This window comes from Globicephala melas, chromosome 1, assembly GCF_963455315.2.
Source record: "Globicephala melas chromosome 1, mGloMel1.2, whole genome shotgun sequence".
NCBI classification, from domain to species: domain Eukaryota; kingdom Metazoa; phylum Chordata; class Mammalia; order Artiodactyla; family Delphinidae; genus Globicephala; species Globicephala melas.
Genome location: NC_083314.1, coordinates 150,484,935 through 150,505,564, shown reverse-complemented (window position 1 = coordinate 150,505,564; position 20,630 = coordinate 150,484,935). Strand labels below are relative to the sequence as shown.

Here is a 20,630-nt window from a genome sequence, read left to right as displayed (position 1 = left end):
AAAGGTGGAAACAACCTGCTAACGGATGGATACACATAACTCTGTGTGTGTGTGTGTGTGTGTCGGAATATTATTCGGCCTTTAAAAATAATAATGTTCTGATACATACTACAGCCTGGATAAACCTTGAAAACATTATGCTAGGTGAAAGAATCCAAACACAAATGGATAATACTATATGATTTCACTCACATGAAACACCTAGAATAGGCAAATTCATAGACACAGAAAGTAGAAGTTTACCAAAGGCTGGAGGGAAAGGGGAATGGTAAGTTATTGCTTCATGGTTACTACTGCCTGTTTGGGATGATGAAAAAGAGAAACAGTGGTGATAGATGTACAACACTGTGAATGTAATTAATGCCACTGAATTATGCACTCAAAAAGGTAAATTAGGGGCTTCCCTGGTGGCGCAGTGGTTGAGAGTCCGCCTGCCAATGCAGGGGACACGGGTTCGTGCCCCCGTCCAGGAAGATCCCCACATGCCGCAGAGTGGCTGGGCCCATGAGCCATGGCCGCTGAGCCTGCGCGTCCGGAGCCTGTGCTCCGCAACGGGAGAGGCCACAACAGTGAGAGGCCCGCGTAATGCAAAAAAAAAAAAAAAAAAAAAAAAAAAGGTAAATTATATATAACCACAATAAAAATTGATTAAGGTAGTGACTTGCCCCCATACCCAAGAAAAATGTAAGCTAAAAAATGACAAAGCTAGGACTGTGTAAACCCTAACACTAAGCTGCTTCTTCCCTCTAGCAGCCCTTCAGAGATCTGAAAGCAGCAAACAGTTTTCCTTCTCAGTGTTCCTTAACTCTGCCAAACAAGAATGCCTGAAATAAGGGGCACAACCTCCACAGAAGGTCCTGCTTGTTTCACTAAGTAACTGCCTGCTATACCTTGGTAAGCAAAAGGTCCAAGTTTGAATCTTTCGCACACTTTATGCAGAAAAGCACCTTTCAACCTTTCCAACGATCCTAAGTTAGCAATGCTCCTTGGGCAAACCTGAGGAAAGTGAGGCAAGGGAACCAATCTCTGATTTTCTACTCTATTTGCTGTTTAGTCTTCTAGGAAGCATGTAGTCAGCAAAGTTCAGTAATGGAGCAGCAAAAATCTCACTTGCTCAGGTGAGAGAGGGGAAGCCCCTTTCAGTCCAAGGATGTCAAAGCCTCAGATGTCAGACACTGCAAACAGCAGTCTGGGAACAAGGTATGGAGGGAACAAGCACTAAATGGCAAACCCAGCTGCTTTACAAAATCTCCATTTGATTGTGACACAGTCATTAGCTTTAGTGGCACCAAAGGATTAGAACACAGGTCCTAAGCATAAACAAGCTTCCAAGAATAAAAAGCAACATAAAAACAGAGACCAGACCCAGAGCCACCCTGTAGTTTGCCAGCAGGGAAACCAAAGATTCTTCTGTCCAGGAATACAAATGATACAAAGATAGGAGGAATAATGAACCAGAAAGAAGGACCTTGACAATTTAGTCTCCTTGGCACTAAAGCCTCTTGGCACTTAAGACTGTACCATAACTAATGACAGGACAGAAAGATCCACACTTGGATGTTTCACTCATACCCAACAGTGCTGGTTTTTCAGAATCAATATGGAGCCCAGAAGAACTGGCTGAGTCCCACATTTACCAGCTTTCAAGTGCAGCTGAAGTACCACAACTCTCGCCAACACAGAAGGCCCTAAACAATGACTTTTTCAGCATTTGAAATTACCTAAGAAAAAGAGGGCTTCGAATTTGGATCCCAGTTCCACCATTAACTATGAATATATACTGTGTTTAAATATTGGTTTATTTGTCCTTAAAAATAGGAATATAGGATTTTTTCAGTAAAAAATTTCTCTATGGAAATTGTCAGTTCCACCCTTCTCTCTGCTAAAATGTAATGTAGTTCACTTAAAGACCCCTTCCCCGCAAAAAAGTGTAAAATTCAAGATCAAAAAAAATTTTTAGGTAAAAATACGAACATAGGATATACAAACATAAGGTCATTATGTTGTACACCTGAAAATAATATAATGTTATATGTCAATTATATCTCAATTTTAAAAATAGGAATGCGGGGTTATTTGTCAAATAAACAACACATGACAGCACGTCATATAGACTGCCTGGTTGGTATTTACATATTCTCAAGTGGGAACTATCATACTATAAGCCATAAAAGGCTGCGCACAGAAAGCTGTGCCTGTTCTAATGGGATGGGAAGCAGCAGAGAACAATAGAGTGTGAAGAAGCAAGCTTCACAGAGTCATGAAAGCTTGGGTTCAAGAGTCTATGCAAGGTCCTAGCAAAGTCCAGTAAAGGGCCGACTTGGCCACTCCACAGTGCCTTCCGTCTTTGTACTGAACTTCATTCTCCACCAGGGGGCAGTCTAAGCAGCTGTCTGCTCCTTTAATCCAGAGTAAAGCCCACACATGCTTCTGCAAATGGTGCCTTCTGATTCCCATTACCTATTAGCCTTCCACTCTAGTCAAGCTAGCACTTTTGGGTCCCCCAAACAAACACCACTAATCCAGACTCTTAACTTCCACCTCCTTTAACTCACAAGATCAGAGCTGAAATGAGCCCTAGAGAGCTAGTCAGAACTACTTATTCTAGAGAAAGAAAATGAGATGTAATAAGACAAGAAATTTGTCCAAGTCCACCTGCGCACTTGGTATCAGTAGCACTTGATCACAACCATCTTACCCTCAATCATATTAAGCTGGGGTGGGGGTGGGGTTCAAGATCCCCTCCCCCTACATACCCAGCACCTGCAGCAGATGGAGGAGCCGAGTTCTTAAAACTCAACCCAGTTGGGATAAGGCTATCTCATTCCAAGCAACAACTACACTGGGCAGAAGTGGGGAGCTGTCAAAAGCTACAGCCTTATAAACTCAAAGGCTGGGAGCAAGTAGTTCAGGACTTTATCAAAACACTGCAATGAGAGAATATATAAGGAGAGAAGGGCTAGAGCAGTAAGAAAGACCTGCACTCTAGCAAATGCTAGATAAAAACCGTAAATTGAATCTACTCGGTCATGTTCAGACTCACAAGAACATCGTCTTTCATCCTGGAACTTCTAACGAAGAACCTTGGTATTTCATCTCAAACCCTTCAGCCCTAACCCCTCCTTCCTTAGAAAAATTTTTATATTGAGCATATATATAGTTTGGTATTTGTTGATTATAAGTCTTACAAATACAACCACATTGCACCAACAGAATGGATTTTTAAAAGATAAAAATGTATTAACTGTTTCTACCTGTCTTTGGATAAGTTATCTTAGTCCTATTTTCGTTTCATTTTCCAAAACTGGTTGGACATTACCCCAATGAAACAAATATGGTCTACAGGGATTAAGCTCTCCCCCCAGTAAACACTTGTCAAGAGCGGCATGGTTCATGTCTAGGTGTGATTCCCAGCCTTTTGTTTCGCCCTTAACACACCCTATGGGATCCTCCTACACTCTTTTAATAAGTTGAATCTGCAGCAGTGAGCGATACTAAGTGATCAGGGCAGAAGCTGGGAATACGCGGTTGGAACAAGAAGCCTTTATATTCTCCTCCCCAGGCTTTTCCATTGCCCCACCCCCACAACCCACTATAATTCAGAGATGGCAACTTCTTGAAGAGACATAATCACCCTTTTATCTGGTAGACTTTGTTCCTCCCATCTTTCCCACTCCGCTGTCCTGTCACCAGGCAGACTGACTTACCTTCCCCATGTTTGTCAGTGAACTGGAAGGCCTGAACCAGTCTCAGTGTCTCATCCACAGAACGGCCAACAGGAAGGTCATTTATGGTGATCTGTCGAAGGATACCTTTATCATCAATAATAAAAAGGCCCCTGGAAAAAAGTATTAAAGGTTTGAGAAAGACAGTACAGTTTTAGAAATTGCTTTCTTAGAATAGAGAAGAAATGGAAATAGGCTGGTCTCCCACACTTGCACTGGCCTTCCCCTTAGGCCCAGCATAAAAGAATGAAATGAAATCATGCCATACACCTTAAACTTACAGTGATGTCTATCAATTATTTCTCAATACAACAGGAAAAAAAATGAAATAAGAAAAAAGACTCCACAGATCAGGGCTCTACCTTTCAAATAAAAGGTCCTCAGCCAATCAGATAATTCTCCTGATGACTGTCAGCCCCCCAGCAGGTATATACCTGAATGAGATGCCTTCATCAGCCTTTAAGACCCCATAGTCCTGAGCAATGGTGTGCTTGGGGTCTGATATCAAGGGAATGTTCATGGGTCCCAGTCCTCCTTGCTTCTTGGGTGTGTTGATCCTACAGCAAAAAGCACACATACATTCATTCAAACTCTTGTGTAGCAAAAGCATTAACTATAACTATTCCTTCTCCTGTCCAACATTCCTAATCTTACTCCCCAGAAAACTTCAAACTTTTTCCAGCAGTAAAATAACCGGCTGAGGACAGTTAAGGTCACCAGGGTACACTCAGCTGTAATCCAAGCTGCTTTTTCTCTGCTGCCAGGTAGTAACAACAAGTCAGAGCATTTGTTCTCCTTCTATGAGCCAGAAATCAATACTTGAGAAAGTCTATTGCCAAAGCCTCCCAGTCCCAGTTGCTGCTTAATTTAAAAGTCCATATGCCTGGACTTCCCTGGTGGTACAGTGGTTAAGACTGCGCTTCCACTGCAGGGGGCACAGGTTCCATCCCTGGTCGGGGAATTAAGATCCCACATGCCACACAGCGCAGCCAAAAAAAAAAAAGTAGTAATTTTAAAAAAAGAAAAACAAAAAATCTCCATGCCAAATGGACCAAGAGGTTTACCATGCCAGGTGACAAAAGTGAGAATCCACAGAAGCACCAATCACTTGGCAGTTGAGTTTCTTAAATTCTTCTGCCTTATCACTGAAAGCAATGATCTCCGTGGGGCACACAAAGGTGAAGTCAAGAGGGTAAAAGAAGAACACAACATATTTTCCTGGGGGGAAATAAAAAAGCCCAAGTTAGCCTTTGAAACAGACTTCCTGGGAATTCCCTGGTGGTGCAGTAGTTAAAAATCCACCTGCCAATGCAGGGGACACGGGTTTGAGCCCTGGTCTGGGAAGATCCCACAGGCCGCAGAGCAACTAAGCCCACGTGCCACAACTACTCAAGCCCGCACGCCTAGAGCCCGTGTTCGGCAACAAGAGAAGCCCCCACTCTCTGCAACTAGAGAAAGCCCGCGTGCAGCAACGAAAACCCAACGCAGCCATAAATAAGTAAATAAATGTATTTAAAAAAAAAAAGGAAAGAAACAGACTTCCTTGCCTTATAGAGAATGTAAACCTGAAGACATTCTCCTATGGAAAAAAGCAGCCTTTCCAAGATGATGGCAGACACATTTGTTAAAATGCCAAGATGCTCAACAGAGAAGATTCCTTGCACCTACTGTCAGAACCTCTTCCACAAGAAAAAGTTCTTCATTTCCATGCTTTATTTTCCTGCCTCCATGTTAGCTGCCAACTACAGAATAAACACTGTTCCATCTAATTTTGATCTCTGGATAGTTAAAATTAGCACAAACAGCAAGTTCTCCAGTGAAGAAAAAAAGCAAAGACGCAATTATCTACTGGACAATCTAATGCCAATGCTTATATAATCAGTGCCCAGAAAGAGCCGAATTGCTGCATTCTCTGCTGCAAGGCAGTAAGACCAACAAGAGAAGTCAGAACCTCTGCAATTCTTCCACAAGGAACCACAGTAATGTGATGGGTAAGATTTGTTTATTTGTTTATTTATTTAGGCTGCAGCGGGTCTTCCTTGCGGCACTAGGGATCTTCCCTGCAGTGTGCACGAGCTTCACTCTAGTTGTAGTGTGCAGGCTCTGTAGTTGTGGCGCACGGGCTTAAGTTGCCCCACAGCATGCCCGCAGCATGTGGGATCTTAGTTCCCCGACTGGGGATTGAACCCACGTCCCCTGCACTGGAAGGGGGACTCTTAACCACTGGACCACCAGGGAAGTCTCTGATGGCTAAGGTTTAAGTGATCACCTGAATAACCACAGATATGTTTCAAACAAGCCTGACAGGACAAGCAAAAAAAAAATTTATAAGGCAAAAGTTCCAAAACTTCTCCTGGTAGGTAACAGAATTTCTAGTTGCAATTTTATGAAACTCATTCTGATTACCAATTGAAGTATTCTAGATCTTCAACCTGAGGGCAGCTTCTCACCATACCTAATGGGCTATTTGGAACAATTCCAAATATTCACTTATTTCCAGATAGCAACAATGTTTGAAAGTCAAAAACAAGCAGATCCTTTGGACATTCACTTTGAAAGCCAAAATCACTATAAACACACTCACCGAAAACAACCTTCCTCAGAGGCTTTGCCTAACAAGCTACAGCAGGTCAAGCCCTGGAGGGAACACAATAGCTCTTCCTAAACCTCATCCCTTTGCCCTTGAGCCAGAGTCACCTCCCTATGGTGCTACTTACCTTGTTTGCCAGGAGGAGCTTCTCTCCATAGGGCCCCACTTATCTGCTCTCATTCCAACCAATATGTGTAATTTGTTAAGAAACCTAGTCACAGGTTCTACCCAAAAGCTGACTCTTGGAACCAACTGCTACACCATCAAGAAAAGTATACTTGACACCTGAGTTTCAGGTTTGCATTCTAAGGAATTTCTATTTTCAATTGTCCCAGAAGACCCTGCTGCTCCATGACTGCAAAATAAAAAGAACCTCATTAGAACTTGCTAGCTGTCTACTTGAAACTATTTAACAGAAAGGAGAGTTATTCTAATTGTGACACCAATTTTTCTCTGGGGGCAAAACAGTCAAGGGAATGTGCCTAAGCCCTCTGCCTAATACAGCAATCATGACACACATATTTCTTAAACTGAACTGAATATACAGTCTCACAGCTCCAAAGACTTTAGCTCTGAGACTTTAAATTGTTGAAGGCCTTTTATAACACGATAATGAGAATATCTCCAATAATATAATGAGGAGCAATACTGGGAAAATAATAAAGATATATGTCCAGACATAATGAAGCTTGTGCTTTCTCCAGAAGCAGTTTGGACTTAGGATAGCTACCCTGTGTTCACTGATGATAATCACCACTTCAATTCAATAGAAAGACAAAGCCTCTTACCCTGAAGACACAGGAGATATAAAAATCATTTTACAATCAAAAATATGACAAGAGATACAGAAAATGAACAAGCCATCCCTAGATTGTAACATAATTCCACATTAATGAACCTAACTACTCTTACCTTTGTAGTCAGATAGGCTGATATCTTTGAACTGACCATCTGGCATTACAGCAGTTGCTTTGAACTGGGGGGCATGGTGCCCAATTTTGGCATTTCCTGAAGACATATTGCGATCAGCTGGAAAAGATAAGAGGAAGTCAATTAGAAAAAAGCCTTTTTTTTTTTTTGTGGTACGCCAGGCCTCTCACTGTTGTGGCCTCTCCCATTGCAGAGCACAGGCTCCGGACGTGCAGGCTCAGCGGCCATGGCTCTCGGGCCCAGCCGCTCCGCGGCATGTGGGATCCTCCCGGACCGGGTCACAAACCCGCGTCCCCCACATCAGCAGGCGGACTCTCAACCACTGCGCCACCAGGGAAGCCCCTGAAGTTTATTTTTGTTTTTATTTTTTTACCTTTTATTGGAGTACAGTTGATTTACAATGTTATGTTTTCATTTTAAAATGGAAATTTCTTTATCAATTGGAGTAAACTCTTACTGTTCCTGAACCATCATTCGTACAATTACATTTTCTTCTGTACTTTCATTACACACATGCAGAGACAGAAAGAGGTGGAAACTCTCAAACCTGGACCCAAAATGCACAATGCCATAAACACTGAGCACCTGCTTCCCAGAAGCTGCCATGCTGCCCCTTCCCTGGACTGCACCTCCATCTGCCTTCAGAATGTGGTAAGCACACTTTGACCTTTCTCCAGGTAGATTTGCCCAACACAGCACACACCCTAAAGCCAATCCAACTTTTTCAAGACGCAAGACCAAGATTTATGGCATCGGCTCTATTTCAAAATTCTAGGTGTTGTGTTTAAGGCCCAGAAGTCCTTTCAAAAATGGGTTTCTTACCTCGGGGCCAAGATTCTGGGGCAATAATAAGTAGAAGAAGAGTCAATTTATTGCCAAAGAGTAATGTTACACTGAATTCACCCAGGTCAAGACCAAAATAAGTTAAGATTTAACCCAGTAAGCCATCAGTTTGAAAGCGCCAAGAAACTAACTTTTCAAGTCCCCAAGTTCTTGCTTCATAATACCACAACCAAAAGAAACGTTGTAAGCATCGATTGCCACAAACTTTACCGCTTAACACCTTTAATAGCAAACCAAAAAACCAACCAGCAAGGCACAAAGCAACTTGGCAACCAAACACAGGATGTGACCCTAACATAAATGGCTTTCTTGTCCAAACCTGATTTTCCAGGGGGCCCCCAAGACCACTAAAGCACAACCAGTGGTGGGGGATGGGAAGCTGCTGGACTTCTAGTCGGTGTGTTCCCTTCAGGAAATCTCCCCTTGAACTTCTGTGGAGGAAGCCACTCCCCAAAAACTCACTGCTGGACTTCTAGTCGGTGTGTTCCCTTCAGGAAATCTCCCCTTGAACTTCTGTGGAGGAAGCCACTCCCCAAAAACTCACTTCAGGTACCCTCTCTGCCACTCCCATCATCACCCCCACCCTAGCACTTAAGAAAGCACCAGCAGAAGAGTGCGCAGTCTTCACAGAGGGCATTTAGGATCACCACAAACCCATTCTGCAGATAGAGAACTAAAGACGGAGAACGGAATCTTAATATCTGAAGCTCCACTGCTAGTCACAGCTCAGGACCAAGAACAGCCTTTCCCCCTAATACACGACGGACGGACGAGTATCCTCAGTTTCTAATCAGTTTGCAGATCCACTCTAGAAGCTTCCCACACACACAAACCCGCAGGAGGCCCCATCACCACCAAGCCACGCCAAGCCAATCAGCGCCCTCTGCCTTGGTTGCCGGGGGAAGAGGATACTCAAGCCGCCTTTAGCCTCCGGTTTCAACCACGTCCCCGCACCCACAAAGGGGTCCAACGTGAGGGCCACCTCGCCCGGCCACCTTCTCCGTCAAAGAACCCCAGTTGAGCTGGGCAGGCCCCGGGGAGGGGGAAGGGAGGAGGAGGAGGAGTAAAAGGCGACGAACGGGGGACATGGGGCGTAGCGGTACGCAGAGGCCGCGCTGCCCATGTACTCACCACTCCTCACAAGCCACAAAGAACAGTCAGGAAACACACGCAAAGCATGCGCCGGGCGCTGGCCTTTATAGCCTGTAAGGCTCTCGCGAGAGTCAGGGCGGGCCAGGGGTGCGGACGGGGGAGAGGTAAGGGGGGGGGATCTGGCCCGAGCACCGCCCCGACCCAACGCGGCCCGCCAGTATGACTCAGCGATTTCTCTCGCTGGGGGCGGCCTAGCGGACTACCAACCCCCCACCCCGCGCCGCCGAGGTTTGAGGCGTTCTTTTGATCACTTCCAAACCCGAACGCCTCCGCCTTGCCCTTAAAGCCTGAACCAGAGTAAGGGTTCTAGCTGCTGCCCACGGAAGACCACGTCTAACCAAGCCCTGAGAACTGTCTCTTCAAATATTTCTCAAATATTACCCCCCTACACCGATTCCCGCAGCCTCTGCTCTAGTGCTGATCCTCAGTAACCCTCATTGCTTAGAGAGCCTCCCTTTTATTGTTCTGATTAACGGGGTTGCTGCTTTCTGTCTGCTATCCATGAGTTCCCATCCCATCCATTCCACGGTGGCTGGAGGAAATCTTTCTGAAATCTGATCTTGTCACTCACTCACCCCTCTGATTTGCGGCTCATAAAAACTGGGGCTCTGTATTCCTGAGTTAAAACTCTTCATGGTTATTTCATGTGTGGCCTTCATAAAAGAATCTTAATCCATTAACCTTACTTTTCTCGTCTGTAAAATGGGAATACTATTCTTTGTTGAAATCATCTCTGTAGTTTATTTAGCACAGTACCTAGTTCTTATTATACACTAGAAGTGTTAGCCATTGTTACTACTGTAACTCTTCCTTGCTCCTATATTATAACACCCAGAGCAGAGTGTAGCTGTTTTAAGCCTTCAGCCTTTTGTTCACGCATGAGGAACCCGTTCTCTATTTGACCTACAGAAAACGTGTTTGAAGACTCAGCTGAAGCACTACTTCCTCTGAAATTCTTTCACTCATCCTCAGAATTGACCATTCCCTCCTTTCTGCCCAAACAGTAGCCTGTATAGCAAAAAGAAAACTTTAAAGCTATTTTACTTGTTTATATGTCTATCTCTCCGTGTTAGACTGACTTTCTGAAGGGTAGGGTTTGGGTCACAACCACCTCTGTGTCCCCACGTCACAATGTAGCACCTGATATAAAATAGGAGTGTTTAATAAATAGTATTGTGTCCGCCTTTCTGCCCCCAACCCCCACTATCCTCCTAACTCCCTTGGACATTATAGCAGGATAAGAGATAGGGAAGTGCTGTGTCATGCTGCCTGAGCATCTCAAAATTTTTTGGCATTTATCATCCTACCATGCAACAGTAGTGATTTTTTTTTTCGTTCTCTGCCTGAGACTGAACAATTATTTGGCCATTACTCATCTTCTTCTTGAGGACTCAGGGGAGACAGACATTCAGAGCTTAATAGTGGATGGTTATTGCTGTGAGCAGGTTAAACCAACAACACACAGTCCTACATCAGCCAGAAGAAAATTACCATTTATTGTATTTACCATGTGCCAGGCCCTGGGCTGGGCACTTGAGCTTATTTGTCTCATTTAAGAACCAAAAGAGTTATCCTGGCCCAGGGAAATATTAACATCCAATCCTCGTGGGAATATAAAAAAACAAAATAGCAGAACAATTATTATGAGAAGAAATCTGTTGAACACTTGTCTGATTAAGTGATCATAGAATCTGTTTCCTCACAGAACAGTAAAGATTTTGGAAATGGGGGCAGGGGAACTTTATCCTTCTACAGGACCTTTATCCTCCCTTGTTCACCAGTAGTCTGGGAAGGATTTTATCTGTTTTATTTATATTTGTAGTACCAGAACCTGGCACACTAACTGGCCTAGGAGACGTGCTTCATTAATTTTGGAGTGTATTGCAGATTTTTGAGATGTGGAGTTAAGCTACTTGAACCACATTTTAGGAAGATGATTCTAGCAGCTGTGTGATCGATGTAATGACTAGGAGACAATAGGCAAAGAGACCAACTGGGAGGCTACTGCAATGGTCCAGATTAGAGAAGTCTCAGAACTGTAAAATGACATTGGCAGCAGAAAGGGAAGAAGGAGAGAAAGAATATTTCCACAGGCTTTTGGATTGATTGCATTTAGGGTGAGATGAAAGAGGAAGTTCAATCTGATTTCTTGGTTTCATATCTTGGTGCCATGTGAGTAATGTCACTAACCAGTGATGTAGGAAATACTGGAGAAGGAGAAGTTTTGAGGTTAAAAATAGTGATGAGGGCTTCCCTGGTGTCGCAGTGAAGAGAATCCACCTGCCAATGCAGGGGAGACGGGTTTGAGCCCTGGTCCGGGAAGATCCCACATGCCACGGAGTAACTAAGTCCGTGAGCCACAACTACTGAGCCTGTGCTCTAGAGCCCGCTTGCCTAGAGCCTGGGCTCTGCAACAAGAGAAGCCACCGCAATGAGAAACCCGCCCACCACAACGAAGAGTAGCCCCTGCTCACTGCAACTATAGAAAGCCCCATGCGCAGCAATGAAGGCCCAACGCAGCCAAAAATAAATAAATAAATAATTTTTTTTAAAAAATGATGAACGTTTATCGAGTACTACCTATTTTATAGATGAGATGCCTGATGCCCAAAGAATTTAATTATCTAAAGTAACAACTAATAGTAATACCAAGCAGGGCCCTGTGGGGCTTCTGAACACAAAGCCTCTCTGTGTCCCCCATTCCTTTGATTACAGGAAATAGCCTTCTTTCAGCCTCAAAGACCTTCCCTGCGATCCAATGGGCAGATTCAAGCAGTTTTTAATTAGGGAAGGGAGGGGATTGGAGACAAGGGAGAAACAAACAATCAAGAGAAACAATAATGCAGCCTTGGGGCAATGTCCTGGTTACCCCTCAAAGGATACACATAACAATGTCTTTGAGTTTTGCAGATGCTGAAACCCCCTCCAGGTGGGAGAAGTTTAACAATGGTATGCTGCCCACAGGCACATAGACCCCAGACCAGGTGGAACTTGAAGGTTGATGATGCTGACTCCTACTTACCTCACCACCAACCAATCAGAAGAATGTCCACAAGCTGATCATGCCCTCAGAGCCATTACTATAAAACTTCTCACTACCCTCTCCAAGTTGGGACACAGGTTTTGAGGGCATTAGCCCACTGTGGCCTTCTTTGCCTGGCAAAGCAATAAAGCTCTTCTTTTCTACTTCAACCAAAATTCTGTCTCCAAGCTTTAATTCGGTGTCGGGGTACAGAGGCCGGATTTGGCTTCAATAGGTTTTGGAGCCAGATGCCATCCCAGGCAGCAGAGCCATCATGTTGCACACTATGCAGGTGTCACATTTACATAGACTGGGACTTCCCTGGTGGTCCATTGGGTAAGACTCTGAGCTCCCAGTGCAGGAGGCCCAGTTTCAATCCCTGGTCCGGGAACTAGGTCCTGCATGCACTATGCAACTAAGAAGTCCGCATGCCACAACTAAAGATCCCGCATGCCACAGCGAAGATCCCACATGCCGCAACTAAGACCTGGCGCAGCCAAAATAAATAAATAAAATAAATAATAAATATTTTTTAAATTTTTTACATAGCCTGTAATGGAGTTGTGCCTTATCCTGGTTTGGCTAGGCTAACTCTGGAGTCTAACTTATTACTGACTCCTCTCTTAAAGGAGAAGATAATCAGTTTGGTTTGAGGAAAACATCATTGACATGCTCACAAGACATCCAGGTAGATGTATCCAGAGGTCACTGTTGGAGATATAGATTTGAAAATCAGCAGCACAGAGGTTTAGTTATATATTTATTGTTCTTCTATTTACAGGAGGCCTATTCTCTGCTAGGTACCAGACATGCAAAGATGAATAAAACACCATCTATTGAGGTGTTTTGAAGGATCACTAAAAAGTTAGTTAAGGAGAAGAAAAGTGTGGAAAGAGCTCCAGGCAGAGAAAACAGCAAAAGAAGTGGAAAACAGTATAATATGTTTGGGGAAGTACAAAAAGTTGAATATTAGTAGAATGTAAATGCCAAAGACTAGAATGCAGAGACACAGAACACAGATTGGTTATGATGTACCCCATAAGCTTGACTGAGGAGTTTGAATTTTATCCCAGGGGGCAAAATTGAATATGGAAGTATAGAAAGAAAGTAAGAGTTTTGAATAGGAAAATGACATCAGGTTGTATTATTTATCATTCTGGCAGCTGCAGTGAAAATAGATTTAGGGGAGCAAGAAGATATAGGATAAGGAGACCAAGAAGGAAGCTATTGCCATGATTGGGGGAAAGAGGTCAAGAGCCTGAGTGAAGGCAGTAGTGCCAAGTGTGGAGAGATGGGATCAGATGGCAGAGTTTGTAAGATCTGGGCATCAGTTATGAGAATTGAAAGAGAGGAAGAAGTCGAGGATGAGTCCCAGGGGAATTGGATGAAGATGGTGCAATTCACAGAAATGTAATGAAACAGATTTTGGAGGAGATCACAAGTCCAGTTTGGGACATGCTGAATTTGAGATTCCAGCAGGAGATAGGAAGAAAGTTGGAAATGTGGAAACTTGAGTGTAAGCTTGTGGGAAGGCAGGGACCCTGCCTATCCTGTTCATCAAGTTATTACCCTAATACTTATCAGCATGGTTCCTGGCACATGATAGGTACAGTAGATACTTGTTTTTTGGTTTTTCTTTTAGTTGCGGTATGAGGGATCTTTAGTTGCAGCATGCAGGATCTTTTAGTTGTGGCATGCAGGCTTCTTAGTTGAAGCATGCAGGCTTCTTAGTTGTGGCATGCATGCGGGATCTAGTTCCCCTACCAGGGTTCAAACCTGGACCCCCTGCTGGAGTGAAGAGTCTCACCAGCTGGACCACCAAGGAAGTCCCTAGGGTTTGTTTTGTTTTGTAATTTATTTTTGGCTACATTGGGTCTTCGTTGCTGCGCACAGGCTTTCTCTAGTTGCGGCGAGCGGGGGCTACTCTCCATTGCGGTGCACGGGCTTCTCATTGCGGTGGCTTCTCTTTTTGCGGAGCACGGGCTCTAGGCGTACGGGCTTTAGTAGTTGTGGCATGTGGGCTCGGTAGTTGTGGCTCGTTGGGCTCTAGAGTGCAAGCTCAGTAGTTGTGGTGCACGGGCTTAGTTGCTCCATGGCATGTGGGATCTTCCCCGACCAGGGCTCGAACCCGTGTCTCCTGCATTGGCAGGCGGATTCTTAACCACTGTGCCACCAGGGAAGTCCAGTCCCTAGGTATTTGTCAAATAAATTAATGAATTATATTTTTTGACATCAGTTGTAATATCAAGGATACTTGAAACTGTAGGAATAAATGAAATCCCTGAGAAAGTGGAAAGAGGTGAGCCAAGACCAGAACCTCAAAGATTTTCTATGAGGGTAAGAGGAAGGACAAAAACAATTAAAGGCAACTCAAAAAAAACCCAAAAAACAAAACTAACAAAAACAAACAAAAAAACAAAAACAAAACAGCATTTTGAGGGCAAAGGGTCACTCATGAAGATGGACTGTTTCTACCCAGAATAATTTCCTTTGATCTCCACCATCAGCATTGAAGTTTATTGCACTTGGGAAAGGGTAACGAAAAAGCAAACAAAAAAGGAATGAGTTAAGAAGTGAGTCAACTTGTAGGTATATGTGCTGCCACTTGTGAGATTTACTACCGAGTTTTCTCTAAAATCCTTTAAATTAAAAAAAAAAAAAAATCCATTACTAAGTTGCTGGTTGCTGAGGGCTTTAAGTGGGTACTTAATATTTTGATAGGTTACCCCAGGATGCAACATTGAATGTAATTTAAAATACTGTTTCAAAAGAGGAAATAAAATACTGCTTCCTGAAAATGTTCTTCTTGTTAATCACTACTACACTTGTTGCTGATGAATTATTGCCAGTTGTAATATGCAAGATGAGTTTCATTCAAGCAATACCCTTCATGAATATGGTCCTAATACTGTTATAGTTCATCACCCCCTGGGTTCTGCATACTTATTCTTGCCAACACCTTGAGTTGTTGACTCAGTTCTCCCACAACCTTTCTCTATTCAATCTAGCCATGAAACCTTGGTTCATACAGTGTTTTTTGACATCATCTGGCCCTCACTTAGCTTTAAGCGGTAGTTATATCACTCCACTGATTTGCTGCGGTAGACACAGTTAACTGACACACCTTCTTCATAACTAACTAGATGCAACAGGTAAGGCAATTCAACGTGAGTATAAAGCAGATGTCCTAGAGCAATGATCATCTTAACATTAGAACTTGCTAACCTAATAGCAGCCTGTCATAAAATTATAAACCATTAAAGTTAAACCTATAAACCATTAAAGTTAAACCTATAAACTATTAAAGCTAAATGCTTTAATGTAATTGTAACAATAAATGCAATCATGGAAATAAAAATCCCAGGGCAGCATTCAGTTATGAGCGCATTCAGATGATTCAAAATAGGATTATGTTAATTTTTTAAATTATCGCTGAAAGGAAAACATTACATTTAACAGCTCAAAGAACACTTGAATCCTTTAATTTACAAAGAATTCAATTTATAAAATTATATTTGGGGCACACAAAGGCCTACAGATACCAACCGAAACACTGTTATCAAGAATGATGTTTGTTAGAATTGAATACAGCTGTAACTAACAGATTAAACTCAAATAACAAGCTCAACCAAATAGGGGATTAATTTTTCCCATTTAACAAGTAGGAAGTCTAAGGCTGCGATCACGAACCCTGAGTTTTTTTTGTTTTGTTTTTTTCTGTTTATTTTTTTTGTGTGGTACGCGGGCCTCTCACTGTTGTGGCCTCTCCCGTTGCGGAGCCTGTGCTCCGGACGCGCAGGCTCAGCGGCCATGGCTCACGGGCCCAGCCGCTCCGCGGCATGTGGGAGCTTCCCGGACTGGGGCACGAACCCGCATCCCCTGCATCGGCAGGCGGACTCTCAACCACTGCGCCACCAGGGAAGCCCAGGAACCCAGAGTTTTAACTTTCTCGTCCCAAATCCCTAGCATGCAGCTTTTATTCTTACAACTACGTTATAGTCACAAAATGTCTGCTCTACTTCCAACTTCATACCTATATTCCAGGCAGGGAGAAGGAAAAAGGCAGCCAGAAGTATGTGGGAACTATAATGGGGAGGCAAAGCATTCCCAGAAACCCTCAGTTTACACAGAATTTGCCTAAGTATGTCACATGGCTGCTCCTAGCTGTAAGGGAGGCTGGAAACTGTGTCTATTAATTGGGCATACTACCAGTCCTAACAAAATTGAGAATCGGAAGGAAGGAAGGAAGGAAGGAAGGATGGATGGATGGAAGGAAGGGGAAGGAAGGATGGATGGAAGGAAGGGGAAGGAAGGAAGGAAGAAAGGAAGGGTATTAGATAGGTAACGGACCTTGATGAATCTGAAAGGAAAAACTTAGGATTCTGACTGTGGCTGTGTAAGGATGTTGAAATGCTAGAAAAAGAGACTAAGTTACGTTGTTTTCCTTCTCTGGCTAGAGGTGGCAATTCGTTTTATTAAACTGCCCAATCCTACATTTTCAATCAGATTCCAAACCTTAAATTCAACTATGATTTGGTATTTGTTATTCTTCCATCACTGTCCTGATTTTTTTTCTTTTAAGCTGCATTTGGTCTTCGTTGCTATGCACGGGCTTTCTCTAGTTGCAGCGAGCGGGGACTGCTCTTCCTTGCAGCGCACGGGCTTCTCATTGCAGTGGCTTCTCTTGTTGCGGAGCACCAGCTCTAGGCGTGCAGGTTTCAGCAGTTGTGGCTCGCAGGCTCTAGAGCGCAGGCTCAGTAGCTGTGGCGCATAGGCTTAGTTGCTCCACGGCATGTGGGATCTTCCCAGACGAGGGCACGAACCTGTGTCCCCTGCATTGGCAGGTGGATTCTTAACCACTGCACCATCAGGGAAGCCCCATTGTCCTGTTTTATACTAAGCTGCTGTTCATAATTAAATAAGGCATGTGCTTAGAATATCAAACTCTTGATTTTTGGCTCAAGTTTTCACCCTTCCACACCTAACTAAAGTGTTGATTTTCCTTCTCTTCTTCCATCTTCCTTCCCCTCCAATTTTAGGAGAACTGGAATGAATGCACAGATACATCCAGACCAGAACAGTAAAGGGGAAGGAAGTGCCCAAGCTGGATCAACAATGGTACAGCTGTAAGCTAGACTAGCACTTGCACTTTATGTTTACAGAATTAAACTTGGTTTTTACCTCTAGCCACCTCATGCCTTAGGTACTAATGCTCAAACCCTCATCCTCCCCACAACCAAATCTTTCTAAACATAAGCATTTATCAGTTATTTCTCAACCTCAGTGCCATCAACATTTTGAGTCTGATAATTAGTTGTTGGAGGGAGTGGCTGTCCTGTGCATAATTGGATGTTTAGCAATATCCTACCCTCGAGATGCCAGTGGCACCCCCTCCAACAACACATTGCCAAATGTCCCCTGGGGGACGAAATTGCCTCAGGTTGAGAACCTCTCAGTTAGAGAAAGTCAGATAAATGACTTGAGGTCTCTCCCAGCCTATCTAACCTTCTGAGCCATTTGTCCTGGCTGGTAGGGTATTCTCTGCTTGGAAGCAGGGAAAACAGTCTTTTACTTCTTTCATGCATTCATATTTTACTTCTAGACATCTTGGCCAAATCTCCCAGAAAAGAGTGCCTCACTCATTAGAAGCACTGCAATTAGGAGAGCGATGATGTTGGGACCAGAAAGACTCACACCCATTGTAATGACTCTTTGGCTTGTTCTTCTGAAGCCTACTTTGCCACTGACAGATGGGAGAGAAAGGGAGGCAAAGGATAAAAGTCTCTGAGAAAGCACACAAATGGAAAAGGAGAGCTTTACCTCTGGGCAAGTCTTCACTGATACATTCCTAGCCTTAACCACACCTTTAACCACAAGCTGGGATCTCGCCTTTCCTGGAGCCATTAGTCACGTTCCCTTGACCCTCTACAGGCCATAATTCTGCAACTAGAGGCATCTCCACATTCTTTCCTACCACCTTCCCCAGAGGAACAGCAGATCTGACAAGCGCACTGGAATCTGAGAACTCTAATCTAAGACCAGAGCTGGATAGGAGGCAGGGCCATCCCAAATGGTTGAACAGTTTGGGCCACCGACCTAATTGTCTAGCTAAACTGCTCATCATGTATGGCTTACCAAGCCAGGATAAAAGTCGGCCCTTTCTAATTCTGAAGTAACACATTAAAAAACTCTTCAAAACTCTTCTCTCCTGTCTTCTCAGTTCTTCAATTTAAGTAGCCCCACTTCCCTAACTGCTCCTTATGTGATATGATTTCCAACCCCCTTGCTGATATCTCCCCACAGTATTTAGCTTAGCAAGCGTTCAGCGTAACGTTCCATATCTTGACACCCAGGCTCTCCACCTTGTCTCTCCTCCCTCACATACACTGCAAGGTGCTCGAACCATAAAGGACTGTGTGCAATCCTTAAGTATATCATGATGTTACAGATCTCCCACATCCTGTTTGCTGACTCTTCTTTGCCTGACTCCTGCTTGTCTCTCAAAATTAGGCTAAAGTGTCACCATTCTGGGATACCTTTCCTAACAACCTCTCCATTATCAAACTGATTTTCAGTATTCCTCCCTGTGAATTTCCACCATACTTTGTGCTTATTTCTATCACAGCTAGCACTTATCACATCGTTCTGTAATTCTTAATTTTTTTCCCTTCCCCCAATGGACCATGATCTTAGTGAGTCAAGGTTATGGTGGTAGTAGGTACTTCATAGCACTGAAGAGATAACAGATTAAGAAGCACTGCATTGGACTGCCATTCCTTGAGGGCAGGGCCACATCTTCACCTCTGCATCTCCAGCATCCGGCACATGGTCTGTAAGCAGCTGGTGCTCAGTGAATGTGGAGTATGCATGAATGCCTCAGGCAGAGGGGAATTGCTCTCAGGTGGCTAGCCACACATTTGGTGATCTTATCTTTGAGTGTCATGAGGACACTCATGACAAGTTCCTTATTCATGTCGGGAGCAGAGAAACTGCTGAATGGGTACTTGCTGAATTAGTCAATGTCTCAATTTCCCCATTTTTTTTTTTTTTTTTTGCTGTACGCGGGCCTCTCACTGTTGTGGCCTCTCCCGTTGCGGAGCACAGGCTCCGGACACGCAGGCTCAGCGGCCATGGCTCACGGGCCCAGCCGCTCCGTGGCATGTGGGATCTTCCTGGACCGGGGCACGAACCCGTATCCCCTGCATCGGCAGGCGTACTCTCAACCACTGCGCCACCAGGGAAGCCCTCAATTTCCCCATTTTTAAGAACTGAGGTTCCTGCTCCCCTCCACCATAGGCTAGCAAGATCAAATATAAAATAAAGAACAGCCTTCCTAAGTATTTAGTATTACTTTCTGAGTTCCCTGGAGGCAGAGAGGATTATGAATCAGCTCCATTAAAACTGAGCCAACCATAGCCACTCAGGTCTGGAGGATGGCCTGGAAAACTGACAGGATAGAGCTTTACTTTTATTTATTTATTTATTTATTTTAATGGAGGGACTTCCCTGGTGGTCCAGTGGCTAAGACTCCATGCTCCCAATGCAGGGTCCCAGGTTCGATCCCTGGTCAGGGTACTAGATCCTGCATGCCGCAACTAACAGCCCACATGCTGTAACTAAAGATCCTGCATGCCGCAATGAAGATCCTGCATGCAGCAACAAAGATACTGCGTGCCGCAACTAAGATCTGGTGCAGCCAAATAAATATATTTTCAAAAAATTGAAATATCGTTGATATACAGTATTATGTTAGGGGACTTCCCTAGTGGTGCAGTGGTTAAGAATCCGCCTGCCAATGCAGGGGACACGGGTTTGAGCCCTGGTCTGGGAAGATCCCGCATGCTGCAGAGCAACTAAGTTCGTGTACCACAACTACTGAAGCCCGCGTGCCTAGAGCCCGTGCTCCGCAACAAAAGAAGCCACCGCAATGAGAACACTGTGCACGGCAATGAAGAGTAGCCCCCGCTCGCCACAACTAGAGAAAGCCTGCATGCAGCAATGAAGACCCAATGCAGCCAAAATAATTAATTAATTAATTAAAAATATTATGTTCGTTTCAGATGCACTACATAGTGATTTGACATTTGCATACATTATGAAATGGTTACCACGATGTCTAGTAACCATCTGTCCCCATACAAAATTATTACAATATTACTGTAATAATTAAGGAATAAGCATATTCCTTATGCTTCATATTACATCCCCGTGACTTTTTTTTTTTTTTTTTGCGGTACGCTGGCCTCTCACTGTTGTGGCCTCTCCCGTTGCGGAGCACAGGCTCCGGACGCGCAGAGTCAGCAGCCATGGCTCACGGGCGCAGCCGCTCCGCGGCATGTGGGATTTTTCCGCACCGGGGCACGAACCT

The 20,630-nt window shown here is 44.0% G+C and overlaps 1 protein-coding gene across 2 annotated transcripts in view; it reads right to left on the bottom strand.

Annotated features, from left to right (window-relative positions):
- The window catches only part of PRDX1 (peroxiredoxin 1), a 46,818-nt gene that overhangs the window by 1,542 nt on the left and 24,646 nt on the right, over positions 1-20,630 (bottom strand). The window contains exons 1-5 of one of the 2 annotated variants that reach the window (XM_030869981.2): positions 9,220-9,356; positions 7,228-7,344; positions 4,790-4,943; positions 4,160-4,282; positions 3,708-3,838 (exon numbers count right to left, since the gene is read on the bottom strand). In XM_030869981.2, coding sequence (XP_030725841.1) covers positions 3,708-3,838; positions 4,160-4,282; positions 4,790-4,943; positions 7,228-7,333 — 514 coding nt within the window. In that variant the 5' untranslated portion in view covers positions 7,334-7,344; positions 9,220-9,356. Of the gene's footprint in view, positions 1-3,707; positions 3,839-4,159; positions 4,283-4,789; positions 4,944-7,227; positions 7,345-9,219; positions 9,357-20,630 lie in introns of those variants that run through there. The other variant, XM_030869982.3, reaches the window with a different exon arrangement.